Source organism: Hemiscyllium ocellatum, assembly GCF_020745735.1.
Source record: "Hemiscyllium ocellatum isolate sHemOce1 chromosome 27 unlocalized genomic scaffold, sHemOce1.pat.X.cur. SUPER_27_unloc_15, whole genome shotgun sequence".
In the NCBI taxonomy this organism is placed as follows: Eukaryota; Metazoa; Chordata; class Chondrichthyes; order Orectolobiformes; family Hemiscylliidae; genus Hemiscyllium; species Hemiscyllium ocellatum.
In genome coordinates, this window is record NW_026867482.1 from 104,513 (window position 1) to 124,377 (window position 19,865).

Sequence of the window (19,865 nt, forward strand, 5' to 3'; positions counted from 1 at the left end):
TGGGAAAGCAAATCTTAGTAGGACTTATACACTTCATGGTAAGGTCCTTGGGAGCGTTGCTGAACAAAGAGACCTTGGAGTGCAGGTTCATACTTCCTTGAAAGTGGAGTCATAGGTAGATAAGATAGTGAAGGTGGCGTTTGGTATGCTTTCTTTTACTGGTCAGAATATGGAGTATAGGCATTGGGAGGTCATGTGGCGGCTGTACAGGACATTGGTTAGACCACCGTTGGAATATTGCGTGCAATTCTGTCTCCTTTCTATTGGAAACTTAGGAAACTTGAAAGGGTTCAGAAAAGATTTACAAAGATGTTGCCAGAGTTGGAGGATTTGCAGTAGAGGGAGAGGCTGAACAGGCTGGGGCTGTTTTCTCTGGAGTGTCAGAGGCCGAGGGGTGATCTTATAGAGGTTTACAATATTGAGGGGCATGGACAAGATAAATAGACACAGATTTTTCACTTGGGTCGGGGAGTCCAGAACTAGAGGGCATAGGTTTAGAGTGAGGGAGGAAAGATATAAAAGAGACCTATGGGGCAATTTTTTCACACAGATGGTGGTACATGTATGGAATGAGCTGCCAGTGGAAGTGGTGGAGGCTGGTGCAAATGCAACATTTAAGGAGGCATTTGGATGGGTATATGAATAGGAAGGGTATGGAGGGATGTGGGCCAGATGTTGAGGGGCGGAACTAGATTGGGTTGGGATATCTGGTCAGCATGGACGGGTTGGACTGAAGGGTCTGTTTCCATGCTGTACATTTCTATTGCTCTGTGCTGGTTCAGCGAAAGCCGCGCATGCTCTTCGCTGTATGCAAATCCTTCTTCAAATGGACCAATGAGAAGCCAGACAAGGAGCCTGGTCCTCCTGCCAATCAGAGCTCCCCAATTGTCTGAATGCGGAAGATGGACCATCAGGTTCTGAAGCTGCTGCTCCTCTCCAAATGAAGATCGAGCTTCACTTCAGACTGCAACTTCCTTCCTCTATCCACCATCTGTGAGTACGGCACTCTCTTCCATTTCATCTTTTTCATTCTGGGGTTAAATTGTTGACTTGCAACAACTGAAAAGAAAGCGAGTGAATCCGGGGAGGGGACAGAGTCGGGAAACGTTGGTCCAGGTCTGTGTCTCAATTGGCAAACACATGGCAAATGCAGTCCCACAGTGTGAAGTGATAGCCTCTAATGAAAAAAATAACTGCCAAAAGGAGGTACGTTGTTTAAATGGTGATATATTGGGATGTGAAGAAAGTGAGGACTGCAGATGCTGGAGATGAGTGTCGAAAAGTGTGGCACTGGAAAAGAACAAGAGGTCAGACAGCATCCGAGGAGCAGGTGAATCGACGTTTCAGGCACGAGCCCTTCCTCAGGAATGATGTGTGGATGTAAAAAGTGGCCTCAGCATCCATCCACACCAGTCACTGCCAGTTGTCAGACGGGTGCAGCAAGTAATCAGTAAGGCAAGAGGTATATTAGCAAGAGGAATTGATTTCAGAAGTGGGGATGTCTTCCTGCAGTTAGGGGGTCATTGAATGTATTCAAGGCTGAGTTCATCTGATTTTAGAACAACAATGAAGTGGATGTTGATGGGGGAAGGCAAGTAAAATGATTTTAAGACCAGTACAGAACAATTAGTCATACAGCACAGAAACAGACCCTTCAGCCCAACTAAATTGGACTCCTCGGATGCTGCCTGAACTGCTGTGCTCTTCCATCACCACTAATCCAAAATCTGGTTTCCAGCATCTGCAGTCATTGTTTTTACCTTCAGCCCAACTGATCCATGCTGACTATATTCACAAACTAAACTCGTCCCACCTGCCTGCGTTTGGCCCATATTCCTCCGAACCTTTCCTATTCAGGTACTTATCCAAATGTCTTTTAAACGTTGTTACTCAACTTGCATCCACCATTTCCTCTGGACGTTCATTCCACACACAAACCACTTTTTTAAAAAAAAGTGCTCCTCGTATGTTTTTTAAATCTTTCTCCTCTCATCGTAATTTGCTCCCTAATCTTGAAACAACGCATGCTGTTCACCTTATCTTTGCCCCTCATGGTTTTGTCAACCTCTATAAAAGAGAACAAAGAACCTTACAGCACAGGAACAGGCCCTTCAGCCCTCCAAGGCTCTGCTGATCGAGATATTCGATCTAAACTTGTCACCTATTTTCTAAGGATCTGTATTCCTTTGCTCCTTGCCCATTCATGTATCTGTCTAGATACATCTTAAATGATGCTGTCGATCCCACCCCTACCGCCTCCGCTGGCGATGCATTCGAGGCACCCACCACCCTCTGCGTAAAAAACTTTCTACGTATATCTCCCTCAAACCTTTCCCCTCTCACTTTGACCTTGTGAGCCTGAGTAATTAAGTCTCCCCCTCTGGGAAAATAATTCTTCCTATCCACCCCTGTCTACATCTCTCATGGTTTATAGGCCTCAGTCAGAACCCCCCCCCCCCCCCTTTACCTCCTTATTTCCAATGAAAATAATCCTAATCTACTCAACCTCTCCTCATAGCTAGCGCTCTCGATAACAGGCAACATCCTGGCGAACCTCCTCTGCACTCTCTCCAAAGTATCCACATCCTTTTGGAAATCTGGCGACTGGAATTGTATGCAGTATTCCAAATGTGGCCAAACCCAAATCTTTTATATCTTTAACATGACCTGCTAGCTCTTTTACTCAATCTGTCTGATGATGTGTGTTGTATGCTGCCTTGACCACTCTGACATGCATTGCCACCTTCAGAGAACAATAGACATGAACACCCAGATCTCTCTCTACATCAATTTCCCCCAGGACCTTTCCATTTACTGTATAGCTTGCTCTTGAATTGCATCTTCCAAAATGCATCATCTCGCATTTGTCTGGATTGAACTCCATCTGCCATTTCTCTTCCCAACTCTCCAATCTATATATTCTGCTGGATCGTCTGACAGTCCCCTTCACTATCTGATATTCCATCAATCTAAATGTCATCTACAAACTCGCTAATGAGGCACCCGACACCTTCACCTTTCAATCTCTTGTGCTCCAGTGAATAAAAGTCCCAGCCTACTCTTCAATAGGTGTGAATTCTGTCTGGGTCCTAACGTCGAGTCAGCCTGACATTTTTGATAGAAAAGCTCTGCATTTAAATTACATTCTTGAGAAAATTACTTGAAACAGGTTCTGGGATTAACATACCAAAGAACAGAACCCCATTCTAAAAGATGAACGATTTAATCTAAATTGTTGAATGTATCACATCTCCATGACACTGGATTCCTTTGGCTGTAAATCGTCTAATCATCGTATTCTCCACAACCACCTGAAGCAGCAGCAGCACTGTTGGTTAGCACTGCTGCCTTACAGCGCCAGAGATCTGGGTTCAATTCCCTCCTTGGGCAACTGTCTGGGTGGAGTTTGCACATTCTCTCCGTGTCTGCATGGGTTTCCTCCGGTGGTCCGGTTTCCTCCCACAATCCAAAGATGCGCAGGTTAGGTGAATTGGCCATGCTAAATTGCCCATATTGTGAGGTGAAGGGGTAAATGTAGGGGAATGGGTCTGGGTGGTTTGCTCTTCGAAGGGTCGGTTTGGGCTGAAGGGCCTGTTTTCACACTAAGTAATAAAATCTAAAGTAAATCTAATCACTCTGAAAGCTAGGGCTTCCAAACAAACCACGTTATGGCAGCAGCGGGAGGTGTGGACTATACTCACTAAAAACAGTTAAGCAGTTAGATAGCACACATTCGAGTGGGAAGGGTGAATAACATGATCTCGCAACTCCTATAGTCAATGCCATGAGCAATGAAGGAAATCAAACCAAACGCTGCCTTCACTACTCTGTCCACCTGAGACTCCAGCATTCCAAGGTCTCTTTATTCTGGAATACTCCCCTTAACTGTGTCAGTCCTGCCTGGATTGCTTGACCAAAATGCAAACCTCTGATTTCTCTAAATTAAACTTCAATTGACTCTCCTTGGCTCATGAGCTGATCCCATAAATTCTAATTTATAGTGAACTCTTTCTCTCATTCCCTGGAAGCTGAAAATCTCCATCCCACACTCGCTCCATTTTCACTTTGCTTATCGCGGAAGAATGTAAATGAGAAACTTATCAGCCATGATTGAATAGAATGAGCAGACCTGGTGGCCTAATTTCTGCTCCTATGTCTTGTGGTCTCTTGCTGTCCTGGACACCGAGAGAGAATTGGGACCAGCATTGAACCAATCATGACTGGATATGGATCTACCTTCATCTAGGTGGATGGGCTGGGACTTTTCCACTGGAGCATTGGAGGTGGAGATGTGACCTTATCAAGATTTATAAAATCATGAGGGGAGAGATGAGGTGAACGACAGGTGTCCTTCCCCTAGGGTTGGGGTTTCAGATTAGGGAGCAAATTTTGACGGTGACAGGAGAAAGAGATTATAAAAAGACTTGAAGGGCACAATTTTTTATACAGAGTGGTTCACGTGAGGACTAAATGTCCAGAGGCAGTGGCGGATGCACGTACAGTAACGACGTTAAAAAGACATTTGGATAAGTTCATGAATAGGAAAGGTTTGGAGGGATACGGGCCACAACACTGACAGGTGGGACTGGTTTAGTTTGAGAACGTAGTCAGCATTGACTAGTTGTACTGAAGAATCTGTTTCTGTGCTGTCTGACTCTGGAACTGTCTTAAAACTGGATACTGGTCTTAAAACCATTTTCTTGCCTTCCCCCACAAGCATCCACATTAAAATCATGTGAACTCAGCCTGGAATATATTCAATGACCTCCTAACTGCTGGAAGACATTCCACCTCTGAACTTAATTCCTCTTGCTAATGCACCACTTGCCTTGCTCATTGCCTGCTGCACCTGTCTGACAACTGGCACAGAAGGACGCTGATGTCCCTCTGAACATCCACGCATCATTCCTGATGAAGGGCTTGTGCCCCAAACTACGACTGTCCTACTGCTCGACCCACTGTGCTTTGCCAGTTGTGGTCGTCTCTACATCAGGAAGACCGAGCGTAAACTTGGAATGGTTTGCCGAGCGTCACAGCTGGGTCCACAGAGGCTTTGCGGACTTCCCAGTCTCCACCCATTTTAATGCCCCTTCCCACCCCCTTTCTGACAAATTGGAGGAACAAAACCTCATCTTGTCTGAACAGTCCGCAGCCTGGAGGACTCAACACTGAATTCTACAATTTCAAATAATCTCACTTCCCAGCCCCTTCCACTCTTCCCTGCCAACTAGATTCCTTCCTCCCATTCACCAACCAGATTATGGGGATAAGGCAGGAACAGAATACTGATTGAGGATGATCAGCTATGATCATAATGAATGGTGGTGCTGGCTCGAAGGGCAGAAGAGCCGACTCCTGCACCTATTGTACCTTCTACCTGTCTCCACCTATCCTCACTTCATCACCCTTGATCCACAGCTCTCCCTATACCCACCTCCAATCCTGAACAAAGATTACACCAGATACCTCGACTTCTCCACCTCCTGATACTGCCTAGCTTGCTGCGTTCTTCCAGTCTCCTGCCTGTCTATTTTGCCAATTGAGAGAAAGGCCTGGACTAACTTTTCCAGAGTCTGTGCCCTCGCTGGATTCACTTCCATTCCTTTCAGTTGCTACAAGTCAACAATTGAACCCCAGAATGAAACGTTAATGGAAAAGGGGGTGAGAAAAGAGAGTGCTGTACTCACAGATGATGGACAGAGGAAGGAAGCTGCAGTCTGAGTGAAGCTCAATCTTCATTGAGAGAGGGGAGGGGCAGGAACTTCAGAACCTCATGGCCCAACTTCCGCATTCACCAATAGGGGAGCTCCGAATGGCAGGAGGACAAGTCTCCTTCCGGTCCTCCAGTGATCCTTATTTGTTCATCAAAAGTAGGTTTCGTCCCTTTTCTGCCGACAGCGAGGAACACGCCCAGTGTTTTGGTGACACTGGCAAACATGTGCCCTGCTTGTTGACACCGAGGAGTGTACACAATATGAGGTGTAGCAATGCTGGTGTTTTTGACAGATTTTAAGTTTCCAAATGCCTATCGGAGATCAAAAAGGGCAGAGCAATATTTTTTCCCCCATGTGGCTCGATATTTGATTGCTTTTGCATTTGGCTGGCTACTCAATGTTGTTAAGTCATTTCCTCTGTGTTGGGGTGACCTTCACAACTAGAGGACATAGTTGGTACCAAAAGGTACCTGAAGGGCAATGTTTCCATGCAGAGGGTGGTGCAGGGATGGAATGAGCTGCCAGAGGAAGTGGTGGTGGCTGGTACAATTACAGCCTTTAAAAGGTATCTGGATGGGTATATGAATAGGAATGGTTTAGAGGGATATAGTACTGGCAAAGGAGACGAGAGTAATGTAGGATATCTGGTTGGCGTGGACAGGTTCGACTCAATGGGTCTGTTTACGTGCTGCACATCTCTATGACTCGAAATAATAAAAAGTCTACTTTTCCAATGAACAAACTATATCGATGTTAACAAGGCTTAGTGCACAACCTGCTTTACTAATCAATGACTGAGGAACATAAAATGCTGGTGCATAATCTCCTTCACTAGTGTTTACACGTTACTATAAACAGTTGCACAGGTAAAAGCAAGAATAAAAGACACAAGGATTAAAAAAATAGTGAGGGTAAACAGCACAAGGATTAAAAAAACGCTCTCATCATTAGATTCCAAACTCCACATTTCTGACCGAATACCAATTCTGCCATCTGTCGTGGCGGGATTCAAACCCGGGAGTCCCTGGAACCGGGTTGATAGTCCAATCGACAATAGCACTCGGCCATCACTCCTTCAATCCCCCTGAGACGGCACGTGAACTCGCTGGTGCTTCCGCAGGTTGCAGGAGTAGGTGAAGCCCTTCCCGCACTGAGAGCAGATGAACGGCCTCTCCCCGGTGTGGATCCGCTGGTGCCTCAGCAGGATGGTGGATGTGCTAAAGCCCTTCCCGCACTCGGGGCAGCTGAAGGGCCTCTCCCCCGTGTGGACCCGCTGGTGGATCAGCAGGTGGGAGGAATACCTGAAGCCCTTCCCGCACTGAGAGCAGGTGAATGGCCTCTCCCCGGTGTGGACCCGCTGGTGGGTCAGCAGGTTGGAGGCCTGGGTAAAGGCCTTCCCACACTCTGGGCAGCTGAAGGGCCTCTCCCCCGTGTGGACCCGCTGGTGGGTCAGCAGGGTGGAGGCCTGGGTAAAGGCCTTCCCGCACTCTGCGCAGCTGAAAGGCCTCTCCCCCGTGTGGATCCGCTGGTGCCTCATCAGGGAGAAGACATGGGTAAAGGCCTTCCCGCACTGAGAGCAGCTGAAGGGCCTCTCCCCCATGTGGACACGCTGGTGGGTCTGGAGGGTGGAGGAGCAGGTGAAGCCCTTCCCACACTCGGGGCAGCTGAAGGGCTTCTCCCCCATGTGGACACGTTGGTGGTTCCGCAGGGTGGAGGAGTAAGTGAAGCCCTTCCCGCACTGAGAGCAGGTGAACGGCCTCTCCCCGGTGTGGACACGCTGGTGGTTCCGCAGGGTGGAGGAGCAAGTGAAGCCCTTCCCACACGTGGTGCAGCTGAAGGGCCTCTCCCTTGTGTGCACATGCTGGTGGCTTCGCAGGCGGGAGGAGCAGGTGAAGCCCTTCCCGCACTGAGAGCAGGTGAATGGCCTTTCCCCGGTGTGGACCCGCTGGTGGGCCAGCAGGTTGGAGGAAGTGCTGAAGGCCTTCCTGCACTCGGGGCAGCTGAAGGGCCTCTCCCCCGTGTGGACCCGTTGGTGGCTCTGCAGGGTGGAGGAGCAGGTGAAGCCCTTCCCGCATTGAGAGCAGGTGAACGGCCTCTCCCCGGTGTGGACATGCTGGTGGGTCAGCAGATTGGAGGAAGTACTGAAGCCCTTCCCGCACTGAGAGCAGGTGAAGGGCCTTTCCCCCGTGTGGACCCGCTTGTGGGTCCGCAGGTGGGAGGATGTGCTGAAGGCCTTCCCGCAGTCGGTGCAGGGGAATGGCCTCTCCCCGGTGTGACTATGCTGATGAGTCTCCAGGGCAGACGGGACACGGAAGCCTTTCCCACAGTCACCACCCTTCCACGGTTTCTCCACAGGGCGGGCTTCTTCAGGTTTCTCCATGGCCAGAGCTTCAGCTGCTCACGGACACGTGTAGAGCCCCTCCCTACCGTGAAATCCACTTCCTAGGCTTTATAACTGTTTCAGGCTCCACACACCGTGCGCTGCAACAGTGGGGTCTCTCGTCCAGTCCCACTGATGCTGAAAACGTCCTCAAACAGGAACCAAAAGGTGTTGATCCCTCTCACAGAAATCACAGTCAAAAATTGTTGTGGTCCCAATGGATTGAGTGACTGTCAGAAATTGACATCAAAGTGAGGACTGCAGACGCTGGAGAGTCAGTCAAAAAATGTGGCGCTGGAAAAGCACAGCAGGTCAGGCAGCATCCGAGGAGCAGGAGAGTGAATGTTCCGGGCGTCAGCCCTTCATCCATTGATTTTGAAACTTCAGTCTTCAGATTTTCAAATACTCTGCAAAAAGAGATTACAAAAGTCATCACTATCAGTGCAGGGTAGAAATTCAGAACAAGCAATTCTACTTTCTGTGGAATATTCTTCTGTTATTATATTATTGTGTACATTTCCTGCACGAGGAAATAAACAGGCAGGAAGGCTCAGAAAGAAGAAAGAACTTAAAGATAGGGACACCTGGGCTCACCAAGTGGTAACAGGATGCTGTAAGGCAATGAAGAAGGTTTGCCTCAGCATCGGTGAATCGGAAGAGTAACCCACCCAGACCCATTTTCCCTCCGACTAATACACCTAACACTATGGGCAATTTAGCATGGCCAGTCCACCTGACCTGCGCATCTTTGGACTCTGGGAGGAAGTCGGCAGATTCTTCTGGCACTCTGGGGATACTCATTGGTGGCCCAGTGGTTAGCACTGCTACCTCACAGCACCAGGGTCCCTGGTTCAAGTCCAGCCTTGGGGCGGCTGGCTGTGTGGAGTTTGCACATTCTCCCCATGTGTGCGTGGGTTTCCTCCCACAACAACTACAGTGTTACTTCTGCAACCATAATTGCTTCTGCAAGGTAAATGAACTAACGCCAGGGTATAATTGTTTCAGCCAAGAGTGGAGTTAACAAGAGTTAAAATTATGTGAAGGAAATATATAATTGCTTTTGCATTAGCTAAAATGTGCATACAAGAATGAAATGTGCCTGCAAACAATGGTAGATATTACAGACAAACAGATAAAGGTGCTGTGAGGCGGGGGTTGTAGGTTAAACTAGATATGCTCGTACAAACAGTTATAAGCATCTGTTTCCTGCTTCTGCAAAAACAAAATAAAACGCAATCAAGGAGGACAGAAGGCTCAGTGTCGGCGAAAAATGGGAGGAAATGTTGCTTTCGCAAACAAGGAAGCACCTGGCAGTGAAAGAGGATATACGCTAACACTTTGTTCACGCACATGGCCGGATAAGGCAAGATGTAGACAAGAGTAATGGGCGCCACCGGGAAAGAATGGAAGGACCAACCGATCTTTTGCGGGTCAGCTTGGAACATCAGGGCGGGGGAAAGGGAATGAGGGAAGGAAGCTGAACGTGCTGGAGCCAAAGTGGAGGAAGAACAGAGGATGCAAAACCGGCTTGAAGCTGCAATGAGGAATACTGCATGTGCTATACTTGTACCTGTTGCAGTTACTGGTGGGAATCGGGTGAATTTTAAACATCAAAACAGAAAAGATATCCAGCCCTCTCCCTTCCCAATTTCTATCCTTCCGTCCCTCCTCAGCCGGGTAACTAAGACACATACCTGAGTTTGTGGAGTCTCCTCCCTCCCTGGATTCACTCCAGTTGCTACAAGTGAACAGTTTCCCCTCCTCCCATCTCTGCCTCCCTCCCAGGATGAAGAGTTACCCAGAGGGAGGGAGATTCACTTTGAAACTGACAGGGCCACTTCCGCGTTGTGACGTCACAAGGGAGCGGGGCGAGGAAAAGGGACGGTGCAGGGGGCGGGGCAAGACCGACAGCGGGACGCCGCACTGCGCATGCGCTGCGCCTGCAGCAGAACGGGAGGAGAACACGCTTTCTAAAACCCCCTCCCTTCAGAGAATCCCCACAGTGTGGAAGCAGGCCACTCGGCCTCACCGACCCTCCCAAGGGTCACCCACCACACTCATTCCCCTACATTTAACCCTGAGTCATGCGTCTTACCTGCACATTATGCCTAATTTAGCATAGCCATCCACCCTAACCTGCACATCCCTGGGCACTATGGGGAATTCAACATGGCCAATCCACTTTTGATGAGAATGGTGCTGGAAAAGCACAGCAGTTCAGGCAGCATCCAAGGAGCAGGAAAATCGACGTTTAGGGCAAAAGCCCTTCATCATGAATAGAGCCTGCAGGGTGGAGAGATAAATGAGAGGAGGGTGTGGGTGGGGAAAAAGTAGCATAGAGTACAATAGGTAAATGGGGGTGTGAATGGAGGGGATAGGTCAGGGAGGAGGGTGGGGGATGGTAGCAAAGACTACAATGGGTGAATGGGGGTGGGGATGAAGGTGATAGGCCAGATAGGAGGGTGGATTGGCCTATTCGGATCCGAACTCTACTGGTTTAAAGATGGTCTGGAATCTGTGTAGGATGAGTTGGTTACGGAGGCAGGCACTGAGGAAGCAAATGTGGCTGTGGTAGTGAGTCTGTTTCAGGACATAGTTGAAGAGCTTCAGGGCAGAGGAAATGATCTGAGAGTTGCAGTGGGAGAGGGACTCCCTGAGATTCTTGTAGAGAGAGGAGGAAAACTTCTTCAAGGCAGGCATCCTTGCAAGGGTTAAATCAACTAGGTAAAAACAAGGACTGCAGATGCTGGGAACCAGATTCTAGAATCACACAACTCCAGGCTGTAGTCCAACAGGCTTCTTTGGAAGCAGGAACTTTTGGAGTGCTGCCTCTTCATCAGGTGGCTGTGGAGGATAAGATCCTAAGACACAATTTAGAGCAAAACATTCCAGTGTCCTGCCATTGAAATGGTATACTGAACAAGCCTGGATTGTTAAGTCTTCCACCTTTTCAAATAGGTTGCAGGTCTCATTACAATGTAAATCCCAGAACTTCTTGTTGTCACCTTCTCGAGATAACAAGGTTTTATAGCAAAAGCTCACATCTCAGCTCAGACAATGCATTAAAGGTGTGAGGTCAGAGTCTGCCTGTATCCCAATCTGGTGTCAGACTGGTTCTGTTTCCAAAGTCGAATTTACAAACTATTACATGTATTGACTGCCTGCAGATTTTTTCTTAAAAAAATGCACATAGAATGTATCTGCAAATATACATCCCCACACACATACAAACAAATTTGTTGGGTGAATTTGTACTTGCAGAATTATGTCTTACTTTGCTCAAAAACTGCATGAATCCATGTAAGATTCTATAAGTCAGTTTAACCATTGTGGCACAGACAGTCTCACACAGGGGAGCTCACACCTTCAATACATTATCTGGGCTGACGTGACACCAATTGGTAAAGTTCACTTGAGGATTTAGTTATTTAAAAAAGTTTTGTGATTTACATTTGAAAGAACTGAAACTATCATGGTAATTCGAACAGATGAGAGACTTAACAAACAATCCAGGTCATTTTCAATATATAATTTCAGTTACATCACACTATAAACTGTTGCTATAAATTCTGTGTCTTACAATCTTATATTCCACAATCCCCTGATGAAGGAACTGCACTCCGAAAGATACTGCTTCCAATTAAACTTGTTGGACAGAATTCCTCAAGTAGGGCACCCTAAGAATCCTGGGAGACCCCTAATTCTTGTTTACTTCGTAATGAACAAACATTAAGGACGATCGCTTATTTATTTCTCATTTGTTTCATTTTTCTTGTTTTATTCCCTGCGATGATGTGGGAGAATTGTTAGATTTGGGTCAGCCATTTTGTCACATATTAAACCTGGAAACCATTTCGAATCTCAGCTTAGTGCCTGTTTGCTAAAGCTTGTGTTTCCCAGGCTCAGCCCAGACGGTTGGCCTTGCAGCTGTACTGCTTCCTGATAAACAAATACTTTCCTGACATGGGGCTTTATTTCCATCCCCCACAGTTGGCGAGTCAGGCAGGAGATACCCTGGTCCTCTCAGGTCACTGGCTGATATCCTTTGAGAGATGAAATATAGAGGGTGGTTGCTACTTTTGTTGTGTCCAAAATAAAGAGGAAAGCTGGCCATGGACAAAAGTGCTGTTAGAAATGTTGATACAATTCTCCCCACTCAGCCACAAGATACTAGTGAGAGAACTCAACAGGGTCCTAGTGTCTGGATGTAATGTTGCTGAGAGCACTTGCGCTTTCCAAAGTTAGTAATAATGAATTGGCTTGCCCCAGGGTTACGAGAGGTGAAACCCTATTTGATAAGCCCTGGACCCACACTGAGGACCGTGGCATGCTTCAAGATGCCTCCGATCTGTTTGAGTGCCCAACATTAGTTTTAATTGGCGAGTAGAAATCTGAAGTATAATTGCTCGCTTCAGGACGTCCAGACTTGAATGAATTTGGTATACAGGACACATTGGGCAACTATTAAAGACTCCGTTGTATTTCCCCGGGTTGTGGACTAATGCAGAGACATGAACAACTTGCCTTGAATTCAGTGTTCGATTTGCAAATGGAACAGCTGAGAGGTATTTAGAGTTTGCACACTTGGTTAAGCAGCAATGTGTCACAGCCAGGATTTAGGAGGCTCAACTCCCTAACTTGGGCTGTTCTGGAATGTGAGTGCCTCATTACCCTTGGAAGGAAGGAAGGAAGGAAGGAATAAACAAAAGCTGACAAACTGAGATATGAAGAAAGTTGGAAAATGTTACAGAGACACACACACAGGCAGAAGTTTGCAGAAAGGTTAAAACTTTATAATCTGGTTTCAATGCAGATTAGCCTGGGTATGGTACTGATATCATAGGGGCCTCAAAAAGGGTACTCCCTCAATACTCAAACCAAAATGTGGGTGCCCCCTGCTGGACGGGTTTGTGTTCATTCTTTGCTGCTGCCTATTTCTGTTGATTACGTACATTATTGGACACACTCACAAACCTGGTGGCACCCAGATTTTCGGAAAGCAGCTAGGAAAAGATCTGAATTGTGTTTAATTTGTAAACAAACATGATGCATACTCTAAGAGGGATGCCCTGGGTTTGTTAACCACCTCCTTGCTTGGTCGGCCTTTTTTAATTGTCTACAACTTGCATATATAGTATCACCTCGCGTACATTGTCATGAATATTGTCTCATAGGAATAGATTTTCTTAGTAGATGAATCAAAACCATCTTAATGACTGAAACAGCTGACACTGGATTGTTGAACAAGTGGAAATATTTGCATCAGTTAACCAAAACACTTCAGAGTTTACATTCACGGGTATGTCAAGTCGAAGAGTTAGGACCGGGGCATTTTGGAGCTTGCTTCTTCGGGCAGAGAATTCCGCAGATACACTACTCTCTGGGAAAAGCAACTGCCCTCACTTCCTCCTCCTCATCTCTGTCCTAAACCTACTCCCCCAAAGCTTGAGGCCTTGTCTCAGCCACTAGCAGAAATGACTGGATAGGATTGGGCTTCATCCTCAAAGTGCAATGAATTCCCACTTGCCACCAAAATCCCGGATGTACTCACTTAGTTGCTCGCTGTCTCCCATATGAAAGATTTCATTGTAACTTCTTCTCGTCCCAGTAAGGGCAAATCATCTTTGAAAGCTGCTCTGAAAGTCCCATCTTCTCAACCACACTTCTGTTTTCACCGAAGACAGTTAGAGTCATACATCACAGAAACAGATCCTTCAGCCCACCTCGTCTCTGCCAACCATATATCCGAAATCAATCTCTTCCATTTGCCAGCATGTGGTCCATATTCCTCAAAACCCTTCGTATTCATGTACCCATCCAGATGCAGAGGGATGTGGACCTAATGCTAGTAAATGGGACAAGATTAATTTTGGATATCTGGTCAGCATGGATGAGTTGTACCAAAGGGTCTGCTTCCGTGCTGTATGACTCTAATCTTCTTCAGTGAAAGCAGAAGTGTGATTGTGAAGGCTGGAGTTTCAGAGCAGCTTTCAAAGATGTTTTGCCCTTAATGGGAGCAGAAGTTACAATGAAATCTTGCATTTGTGAGACAGCAACTGAGTGAGTAACTACATCCGGGACTTTGATGGAAGATGGGAATTTGTTGCATGGTGGGGATGAAGCCCTACGCTATCAAGTTATTTCTGCTGCTGGATAAGACCTCAAGATTAGGAGGAGCAGATTTAGGACCGAGATGAGGAAGAACCGCTTTTCCCAAAGAGTAGTGAATCTATGGAATTGTCTGCCCATGGAAGCAGGAGAGGCATCTTCACTAAGAGAGACCTTGGAATGCAGGTTCATAGCTCCTTGAGAGTGGAGTGACAGGTTGATAGGATAGTGAAGATGGCGTTTGGTATGCTTTCTTTTATTCGTCAGAGTACTGAGTACAGGAGTTGGGAAGTCATGTTGCGGCTGTAGAGGACGTTGGTTAGGCCACTGTTGGAATATTGCGTGCAATTCTGGTCTCCTTCATATCAGAAAGATGTTGTGAAACTTGAAAGGGTTCAGAAAAGATGTACAAGAATGATGCCAGGGTTGGAGGATTTGAGCTATAAGGAGAGGCTGAACAGGCTGGGGCTGTTTTCCCTTGAGCGTCAGAGGCTGAAGGGTGACCGTATAGTGGTTTATAAAATCATAAGGGACATGGATAGGATAAATAGATAAAATCTTTACTCTGGGGTGGAGAGTCCAGAATTAGAGGACGTAGGTTTAGGGTGAGAAGGGAAAGATATAAAAGACTAAAGGGGCAACTTTTTCACACAGAGGCTGGTGTGTGTATGGAATGACCTGCCAGAGGAAGTTGTGGAGAGTGGTGCAATTGCAACATTTAAGAGGCATTTGGATGGGTATATGAATAGGAAGGGTTTGGAGAGATATGGTTCGGGTGCTGGCAGGTGGGACAAGATTGGGTTGGGATATCTGGTCAGCATGGACGGGTTGGACCAAAGGGTCTGTTTCCATGCTGAACATTGCTATGACTCTAAACTCAACACAGAGTTGAATGGGTATTTGCAATGGTAGGGGAATGAAGGGTAGTTGGGACAATGCAGGGAGGAGGAGCTGAGTCGATGGATAGATCAGCCATGATTTTAATGAATGGTGGAGCAGGCTGGATGGGCCAAATGGCCAACTCCTGCTTCTATTACTATCAAACTATAATCCTTCATTTCCCATGGCTAACCCACCTAATCTGCACATCCCAGGACATTCTGGGCAATTTAGCATGGCCAATCCAAATCAAGGCATGTGAGCAGTATAGTGATGTGGAAAATAAACATCAGAGAATGATAGAAAGGTACAAGGGGAGTAAATGTACCAGCAATCAAAACTGGATTTTAAAGGTCACAAAACTTGAATCTAAAAACAGTGTGTCTGAATGGGTGCTGCATTGTAACAAAAGTGAATGAATTAACTGCACACATTGAAGAGAATAATTATGATCTGAGACTCCTAACAGAGACATGGCTTCAGGATGACAAGGATTGGATCCTGAATATCGAGGGGGTAATCAGATGGGAACTGAGGTAAAGGCAGAGGGTTGGCAAAGGTCATCAAAGCACTGAGCACAGGGTACACTGGTGTCACCTCGGATTTCAGGGCCTGATTTCTCTGTCCTCTGTCGATCTCCCTGTTCCCTATTACACCTTCTGGAACAATAAAACATTCAGTAATCAAGCCCCAACCCACAATCTCCCAGCCTGTCAACCATCCAGGCACAGAGTGTAGTCATAACAGAGAATTAAACAAGAAAAATGAAACAAAATTAGAAATAAATAGGTGTTCATGCTTAATGTTTGTTCATTCAGAAGTAAACCAGAAATGGGGCTCTCCCAGGATTCTCATGGTGCCCTACTTGGGGAATTTTGTCTCCCTTCCATCTAACTGTTAGCACCCAGCTATGATTTACAACAATATTTACACCAACAGAAATAAAGCACCTGTTAGCAAATAGGCAGAGATAAACTGATGTAGATTTTTTTTCTCTCTCATGCAAACACACACACACACACACACAAATTCACCCCCATAGATGTGTGTGTGTGTATGTGCAGGTCCGGGGGAATTGGCCATGCCAAATTACCCATAGTGCCCAGGGATGTGCAGGTTAGGTGGTGGGGGGGCGGATTTGCCTTGCCAACTTACCCATAGTGCCCAGGGATGTGCAGGTTAAGGTGGATTGGCCATGCTGAATTACTTAGTGCCCAGAGATGTGCAGGTTAGCTGGGGTAAATGTAGAGCAACAGGTGTAGGGGAATGGGTGTGGGTGGGTTAACCTTCAGAGGGTCGGTATGGAGTTTTTGGGCCGAGTGGCCTGCTTCCACACTGTGGGGATTCTCTGAAGGGAAGGGGTTTTGCAAACTGTGACTCGCCTCTTGATATGTTGATGTCACAGCAGGGAAGTGGCCCTGTCCGTTTAAGTGAATCTCACTCTGTCTGGGCAACTCTTCATCCCGGGAGGGAGACAGAGATGGGAGGAGGGGAAATCTATTCACTTGTAGCAACTGGAGTGAATCCAGGGAGGGAGGAGACTCCACTAACTCAGGTATGTGTCTTAGTTACCCGGGTGAGGAGGGACGGAAGGATCGACGTTGGGAAGGCGGAGGGGTAGATAGTTTTCTGTTTCAATGTTTAAAATGAACCCGATTCCCACCAGTAACTGCAACAGGTACAAGTACAGCACATGCAGTATTCCTTCAAGTCGGTTTTTCATCCTCTGTTCTTCCTCTGCCTTGGCTCCAGCACATTCAGCTTCCATCCCTCATTCCCATCCGCCACCCCCCCTCCCCCCCCGATGTCCAAGATCGGTTTGTCCCTCCATTCTTTCCCGGTTGTCTTTTGTGGGTTTTGAAAACTTTTCCAGTCCTCTGAGTATCGGAGTTGGGAGGTTACGTTGTGCACTCTCCAGGACATTTGTTTGGCTACTTTTGGAGTATTGTGTGCAGTTCTGGTCTCTCTGCTAGAGGAAGGATGTTGTGAAACCTGAAAGGATTCAGATAAGATTGACAAGGATGTTGTCAGGGTTTGAGCTGAACAGGGTGGAGCTGTTTTCTGTCGAGCGCCAAAGGCTGAGGGTGACCCTACAAACTTTTATAATATCATGTGGGGCATGGATAGGGTAAATAGACAAGGTCTTTTCCCTGGATGGGTCTTAGGTTCAGGGTGAGGGTGAGATTTAAAAGGAACCTAAAGGGCAACTCCTATATTCAGAGGGTGGTGCGTGTAAGGATTGAGCTGCCAAAGAACGTGGTGATGGCTGGTACAATTACAGTATTTAAAAGGCATCTGGATGGGTATACGAATAGGAAGGGTTTAGAGGACATAGGCCAAGTGCTGACAAATGGGACTGGATTAATTTAGAATATCTGGTTGGTACTGATGAGTTGGACCAAAGGGTCTGTTTCTGTGCTGTACATCTCTATGACTCTGGCTTTCCACTAACATTTGCCACGTCAATAGGTTCACTTTCTCTCTAATGTCGGTGTTAATGCCTTGATGTCTCATTTTGCTCCCACCTTCCTGGGGACGTTAACCATTTCGTGTCTGGTTCTTCCTCAAGAAGCTGTATTCCCGATTCACCCCGAATTGACACACTTTTTTTGCTTCCCAAAATCAGACCTGCTCACTCTCAGTGGTATCCCAGTGTTGTGAAAGATATTAACTTCCAGGTGGAACTATTCAAAATTCAGAGAGATGTCAGTCTTGATATTTTTGCTTTTCTATCCCTGTAAGATCCTGATTCAGCACCTTCAGAGGAATTAGTTAGAGCGGAGTGAGAACAGAGGGGAAGGGAGAGTGGGATGATGCTTTCAATTTTGTGGAATAATAAAGAAAAGAATATTCCACAGAAAGTAGAATTGCTTGTTCAGAATTTCTACCCTGCACCGACAGTGATGACCTTTGTAATCTCTCTTTATAGAGTATTTGAAGATCTGAAGACGGAAGTTTCAAAATCAACAGATGAAGGCCTTATGCCTGAAACATTGACTCTCCTGCTCCTCGGATGCTGCCTGACCTGCTGAGCTTTTCCAGCGCTGCACTTTTCGACTGACTCTCCAGCGTCTACAGTCTTCACTTTGATGTCAATGTCTGACAGTCACTCAGTCCATTGGGACTGCAACAGTTTTCAACTATGAGTCTGTGAGAAGGAGCAAAGCTTTTCGGTTCCTGTTTGAGTAGGTTTTCAGCATCAGTGGGACTGGATGAGAGACCCTACTGTTACAGCACACTGAGTGTGGAGCCTGAAACAGTTATAGGGCCTGGGAAGAGGAATTCTGGGTGGGGAGGGGCTCCACACACGTTTGTGTGTAACTGAAGCTTCAGCCATGGAATCCCGCCCCGTGGAGAAACCGTGGAAGTGTGGCAACTGTGGGAAAGGCTTCCATTTCCCATCTGCCTCGGGTGGATTCCTCGGGTTGGGATTTTTGCAAATTGTGTATGGACTGCTTTCAGCTTGGCCCCACCCCATTACCCAGACACCTTACCCCACCCCCTCACTCCATAGTTGATGTCACTGCACAGAACTGGTCTTGTGAGGTTCAGAGTGAAACCCCCTCCCTCTGGGCAACTCTTTATCCTGTGGGGGGAGTAAATGAACTTTTGTATCTCTTTTCCCCAGGGTTGGGGGTAGGGGGGAGTCCAGAACTAGAGGGCATAGAGTTGGGGGGAGGGGGTGGAAGATTTGTGAGGGACCTAAGGGGCAACCTTTTCACGCAGAGGGTGGTGCGTTTATGGCGTTTATGGAATGAGCTGCCAGAGGAAGTGGTGGAGGCTGATAGAATTACAGCATTTAAAAGGCATCTGGATGGGGATATGAATAGGAAGGGTTTAGAGGGACATTGGCCAAATTCTGGCAAATGGGTCACTCGGTTCATTTAGAATATCTGGTCGGCGTGGACTGAAGGGTTTGTTTCCATGCTGTACAACTCTATGACTCTATTTCTACATAGTCAGAACCAATTTCACAAGACTAGGAACAGGCCATTCACCCCTTCCAACCTGTCCTGAGCTGTGGTTAAACTGCATATAATTCAGTGCAAGTTTCAGAAAGGTTTCAACAGCCCTTTTAAAAAATTTAAAATGCTTTCAGACTTCAACTATGTTTCTGAATATATCATTTTAGGTATTCTTAATTGTAAAGATACGCGTATCTAGTGAACACAACCCACAACTCCTGGTGCTGCCAGTAAACTTTACAATTCTGATGAAACGATGCAGTACCTGCACTCACGAAAAATTTACAATTTCTAACGATGCTAGCTCCTCATTCACTGCTCCTTCTGATACACGACATTGGAAACTCAGTGCAGGAGGCTGCAAAAAAAATGAGTAGCTTTAAAACAAAAACCTCTTGGAGCTCAAAGCTTTCAATGAGAGCCTGAGCCTGGCAGTAAGTTCAGGTAACCTTTATTGTGACCCAACTTTGTTACAGCTTCAGATTCCACCCCCGCACCTCCCCCCCTCACCAAAAAGGCGTAGAAAAAGTTGCTGTTTTTTTTAAATAAGCAGCTCAAGGTCAAACCGCACACATTGCCACCCCCCTCTCTTCCTTTACTATTGGTCAGCACCGAATTGTCCCTTTGTAATTGGGTCCTTGCTACAGCCGTAACCCGTAGGAAATACTGCCTCACTCACCAATTTCAACCCATACCTTGTCTCCAAGTAAATTTCTCTCCATGCATTTGCCAGTCGGGTGGAGGGCAGTGTAGAGTCAACCAGACTGCTGTGGGTCTGGAGTCACGTGTAGGCCAGACCGGGTAAAGGATGCAGCTGGG

General features: G+C 46.8%; 1 protein-coding gene across 1 annotated transcript in view; it reads right to left on the reverse strand.

The window, feature by feature from the left end:
• The window catches only part of LOC132807345 (zinc finger protein 850-like), a 46,795-nt gene extending 27,014 nt beyond the window's left edge, over positions 1–19,781 (reverse strand). Inside the window, exons 1-2 of the mRNA XM_060821574.1 lie at positions 19,726–19,781; positions 6,811–8,501 (exon numbers count right to left, since the gene is read on the reverse strand). Coding sequence (XP_060677557.1) covers positions 6,811–8,094 — 1,284 coding nt within the window. The 5' untranslated portion in view covers positions 8,095–8,501; positions 19,726–19,781. The remainder of the gene's footprint in view (positions 1–6,810; positions 8,502–19,725) is intronic.
• Between the last annotated feature and the right edge of the window lie 84 nt (positions 19,782–19,865).